Source organism: Sinocyclocheilus anshuiensis, unplaced genomic scaffold (assembly GCF_001515605.1).
Source record: "Sinocyclocheilus anshuiensis isolate Anshui unplaced genomic scaffold, SAMN03320099.WGS_v1.1 scaffold617, whole genome shotgun sequence".
NCBI lineage: Eukaryota > Metazoa > Chordata > Actinopteri > Cypriniformes > Cyprinidae > Sinocyclocheilus > Sinocyclocheilus anshuiensis.
Window position 1 is genome coordinate 1216780 of NW_015539890.1, and position 5267 is coordinate 1222046.

The following is a 5267-nucleotide window of genomic DNA, read 5'->3' on the forward strand; positions in this document are numbered from 1 at the left end:
CATCCAGCCCTGCCTCAACATAGGAAGTCAAGCACGCACACTAACATTAACAGACCATTTACAGTTCATAAGATACAATGAGCGGAATAAAACAAACAGAAGTGGCTTCAACTGACAAAAAGGAAGCTGCAGGAGAGGAAAAGGACTGGGCAGCTGCTAAAGCGCCCTTTGAAAACGTAAAATCAACAAAACCGAGACCCGTAAGTGTTCAGTGAATTTCAATAAGGTGTTATGCTCATACTGTAGGCTATACGATTAGCTGCAGCCAGTTTGACTGTCATTGTTTTTGGACGTGTCTTTTAACAGCCCAAGCCGAAATATGCAGTTACTATCGCAGTTTCTTCCCGCACCTTGTTTGATATGGTGGCAGAAAGGAAGATATTTGAGGAAGAAGGACTGGAGAAGTATGTTCAACATCAGCAAGAGCACGAGAATGAGCCACTGGAACAAGGACCTGCTTTCCCTTTCGTTAAAGTGAGAATAACATCGTCCACAAATTAATACAATATGCAGACTAAGTTGAAATGTATTTATTTATTTGTTTGTTTATTCATTTTAGTAATACATTATTACTATAAACTTGTAAAATATAAAATGAAGTATTACTATCTAAAACTATGTTTAGCACAGATCAATTCATTTTAATTAAGCATATTATTCAAACTTTGCTATGAAAAAAGTTATTTAAACTGACATTCTAAACTTCTTTATCATTTTGAGAGCCGAATCATGACTGCAACATGCAAACTGGGACACAAGAGATTACAATAAACACCCTTATTAATACAACTTTACAAACCATAACATGTGCCAGCTTTATTGGAACATGCAGAGCATGTAATATGCCATACTGGGAAGTTGTGATGATGCAAACACCATGACATAAAACCGCTGAATCACCGGTTCTTTGGAACCAACGTTTTCCCACAGAAATGATTCAGAATTCCCATCACTATAGAACACCGCAATTATAAACAATAAAGCTGTCAATACTACAGACGCACAAGTTATAATGGGAGCATTCTATATTTGCAATAGTATTATTCTGTACTACTGGAGGCTGCACGTCAGGACCACATTCCTATGTCCTACATGATTAAATAATCAATTTTTATTATCTTTCCACCTTATTTTTTAACATAAAATAGTGGGAATGGTCATCTTAAACATGAAGGTTCAAGGTTTCTGGCTCAATTGTAACTCTGCAAATACAGTTCATTATGCTGCTTGATGTTGCTAGACTTGCTTGCTTGCTTATGAAAATAAGAGTTTCTTCCTTGTAATATTCACACAGGCTGTAATGGCTGTAAATGAACGTCTGAGGAATCTCTATCCAGACAGTGAAGAGCTGTTTGACATTGTTCTCATGACCAATAATCACGCCCAAGTTGGGGTGCGACTCATGAACAGCATAAATCACTATGGTAGGTGTGTCATTTTCACTGCATTCTGGTCTAGATGTTACATTATAAATCTGAGCAGCCCCTAAAAGTTTACAACTGAAGTTGAACTGAAAGTTTATTGGCCAATTAAGCTTGCAGGAGTTTGCCTTTGTGAAATACACCCAACATTTAACACAGCACAATGCACAACAAGGAAGTTTTACTACAAGAGACAGTAGTTGAGTGGTAAAACGAAAATTCTTCTTTTACAGATCTGACGATAGAGCGATTCTGCATGACTGGAGGTCAGAGCCCAATTGGCTACCTCAAGGCCTACATGACTAACCTGTATCTCTCCAAAGATGCCAAAAAAGTCCAGGAGGCCATTGAGGAGGGTAAATTGATGATAAACACGCAAATGACACGCAGCAACTACAGCATACATGCTAAACTGAAGTATTTATCCTTGTAAATTGACGGCATGTTTAGATTGCATTGTTTAAGATTAATCAAGGAGTTACAGTACATTTAGAGTAATGATGTTCCTCATACTTTAGTGTTTTTGGCTTTGCAGTAAAGGGACTACTGTAATGTTTCATTCACCATGATAGGAATAGCAGCAGCCATCATGTTTAAGCCTGATGTGGAGTCTCAGCTGTCTGAGACTCAGCTGCGCGTGGCTTTCGATGGAGATGCTGTGCTCTTCTCTGATGAGTCGGAGATCATAGTGAAACAGCACGGCTTGGACACATTCTTTGAGCATGAAAAACAACACGAGAATAAACCGCTCGCACAGGTATGTCAGGTATTTCTACTAGACTAGTGACTTTTATTTTGCTTCTATACAGCAGCAGAAGAAGTTCAAATACACAGTGTTTGTGTAGCTGAGTAACATTAATTTAGAAAACAGTATGTTGTGTTCCAGTCCACCTGGGAAGTTCATATTTATGGAAGTTGTAATTACAATGTCATGTGCGTTCAAGTCACTGGTTGGAACAAGATGCTGATGTTCATTTTCTACAAAAAATCAGGAAGATTAAAATGATAAATCAAGGTTGTGCATCTGTGTGTTATTGCATTTCTTTTTTTTTTATTAAATTTATGGAGGTTCTGTAAATTGAATCTTGCATTTTTTTTTTTGTAAAGAAAAAAATAATAATGCTAATTTCACTAATTTCAAGAAATTTACCATCAGTGCAGATGATGCATCTGCCATATTTTCTCACTGACACAGTTTTAACTTGGAATAAGTTCAGTTTCCAGCTAGTAATTACAACTTTTTGGAGGCGTTCAGCTTGTAATTACAATCTTTCCAACATGACTTAAACGCATCGATAGTAACCTATAAAGGCCATATATATATTTGGAATTATGTAAAAATGAAAATAAAGTGAACCCAGTGTGTTTTGCTTTTCCTAAAGACAGTTAATCATTGACCCTTTGACTAGTCAGTAACTTCTAGTCAACTAGTGAAAATGAGCAGTCGTGCAAGCCCTTTAAAGAAGATTCTTTACATACCATACAAGGGATTTTTGTTAATGGATTCAGGGACATGCTATTTATACAACACCACATGGTTCTCCATAGGGTCATTTTTAACATACTTGAGAGTCTAGCTGCGTCGAAAGCTGACTTGTAATGCAACTACAGGCAGTGATTTGAAGGCAAAAGTATCTCCTGAAACTAATAGCATAAAGGCCCGTTCACACCAAGGACAATCACTATAGCAATAATGATAGAGATACGTTTTTAAAAAAATCATTCTAAATTTAAAAGAATAGCAGTGTCCACGCTACAACTATAATGATAATGGCACAGAGGAAAAATATAATTGTAATCACTTTGAGAATGAATTTTTCCAGTTGATATAAAATAAAAACATTGACAGCCAATCAGAATCCATCCTGCTTTGACGAGCTTGAGCATTTAAAGTGGCGAACAACAAAACAAAAGCATATTTCGTAACTATTATTGTTACTATTTTAGTTATTGTTTTTGTGTGAACGGACCTTAAATGTCTTATGATCTAAAACAAACCAGAGTGAGCTTTGGTGATAGTTAAGCAAATATATAATTACTACAATATTAATTTCTCACTACAAATGAAATAAAAATGGAAAAAGCTGTTCGAAAACATACATTTACACACAAACTGACCACTGACCGCAACTTTCAGATGACTCTTTTTTTTACCTCAATTTTCCTCACAAACCTCACAATTTTAGACTTCAACTGTCTTTAATCAAATGCACAGGATAGTGGGATATCATAGGAAACGATGCTGCATTCAAAATCGACAGATTAAAGTATCTTAGTAGACAGGATGTGACACAATCACGGGATTTGGACAGGCCTTGTGGGATTCCTACCTTCATATACTGTCTGTGGAGGCAGCATTTTTCAACTTTCGAATGCAGACTCTGTCTTAAATGGGCAGCTGTGGTTGCTCCAGCATAAGCACTTGCCAATAATAGATCATCAGGTTCACTCTAATCCCATTGGCTGACACACACCTCCCCTCTTATTCATCTTCAGGGTCCCCTTAAGTGCTTTCTGGAGGCTCTAGGGAAGCTCCAGAAGAAATTCTACGCCAAAAACGAGCGACTGAACTGCCCTATCCGCACCTTCTTGGTGACGGCCAGAAGCGCGGCCAGCTCTGGGGTCCGTGTGCTTAAGACACTCAGAAGCTGGGGCCTGGAGATCGATGAGGCTTTGTTCCTTGCTGGGGCCCCTAAAGGGCCCCTGCTGCAGAAGATTCGCCCGCACATATTCTTTGACGACCAGATGTTCCACATTGAGGGGGCCAAGGAGATGGGCACTATTTCTGCCCACGTGCCATATGGGATAGGACAGAAATATAACAAAGGGAAGCTGATTGAACCAGAAAAGCAGCAGAAATAAGAGATCATGATGATGTTACAGGTCAGCCACTAAGGGAGTTCATTATATAGCTTATATTGTTTAGATGAAGACATCTTTCTCTTGCTTTACGATGCAAACATGTCATAGGAACTGCTGTGTAGAAGTATGTTTTCTGAACATACATATTTTTTCTCGCACAAAAACTTTGCTAATGAAATTGTTTTATTAGCAATAATGCTGGAAAATTATTTTTAGTTTATTGAACATATCACAGGCTTATTGTTTAGTGATTTGATACATTTTTTAACTTTTATCATACAGTAGATCTATCTATCTATCTATCTATCTATCTATCTATCGTCTTTATATAGATGCTATATTTATAAGGAATATTTTGAGGAGATTTGTTTTTTATGGGGTTCATATAACAAGAAGATTTGCTTTATATATTAATAAAGGGCTGTTTTAAAACTTGAAAATTAAACAAACACTTTGAAATGTTTTTGGTCAATTGATTTTCATAAGTGATATTATCTGAGTGTTCTAAATGCACTTATTTTTGAGGAGGAAAGTACATCACTTTAGAATTCATTAAAGTGAGGCCTTCATTATCATTATTATAGTATTCTCTGCAATTCAGGACTATCATCTGCTCATTATGCTGCTTCATGGTTGTAAACATTTACTGTGGTGCTATGTTTTCATCGAAGTTCTCTGGGGTTAATTTGCTTTCCACATGTTGCTTGTTTTGCAAATGACAGTTACATAATGTGTTGATGTCTCTGCTTGTATTAAAATGATCAGAAACACTATTGATTGGTATTAAGGTTGTTGCATGTCACTGAATTGCATAATCATTTTGTTGTTACATGATGTCAACATAAGCTCTTAAACTCCGCATGTAAATGCACTGCCATTTGTATGTTTACAAATGTGATCAAGCAGTTTCACTAAGTGACATTTTATGCTACATTGGTTTTGTTTTGGTTTAAGGCTGTTTTGTTTTGGGTTGAGGTAAAATTG

At 36.8% G+C, this 5267-nt stretch overlaps 1 protein-coding gene across 1 annotated transcript; it reads left to right on the plus strand.

Annotated features, from left to right (window-relative positions):
* Positions 1–4678, plus strand: LOC107685775 (cytosolic 5'-nucleotidase 1A-like). The gene is made up of 6 exons (XM_016482492.1): positions 1–200; positions 307–474; positions 1295–1424; positions 1655–1777; positions 1994–2178; positions 3918–4678. Exons 1-6 carry the CDS (start codon positions 78–80, stop codon positions 4281–4283), a joined length of 1095 nt encoding a protein of 364 aa, XP_016337978.1. The 5' UTR covers positions 1–77; the 3' UTR covers positions 4284–4678.
* Positions 4679–5267: the final 589 nt, after the last annotated feature.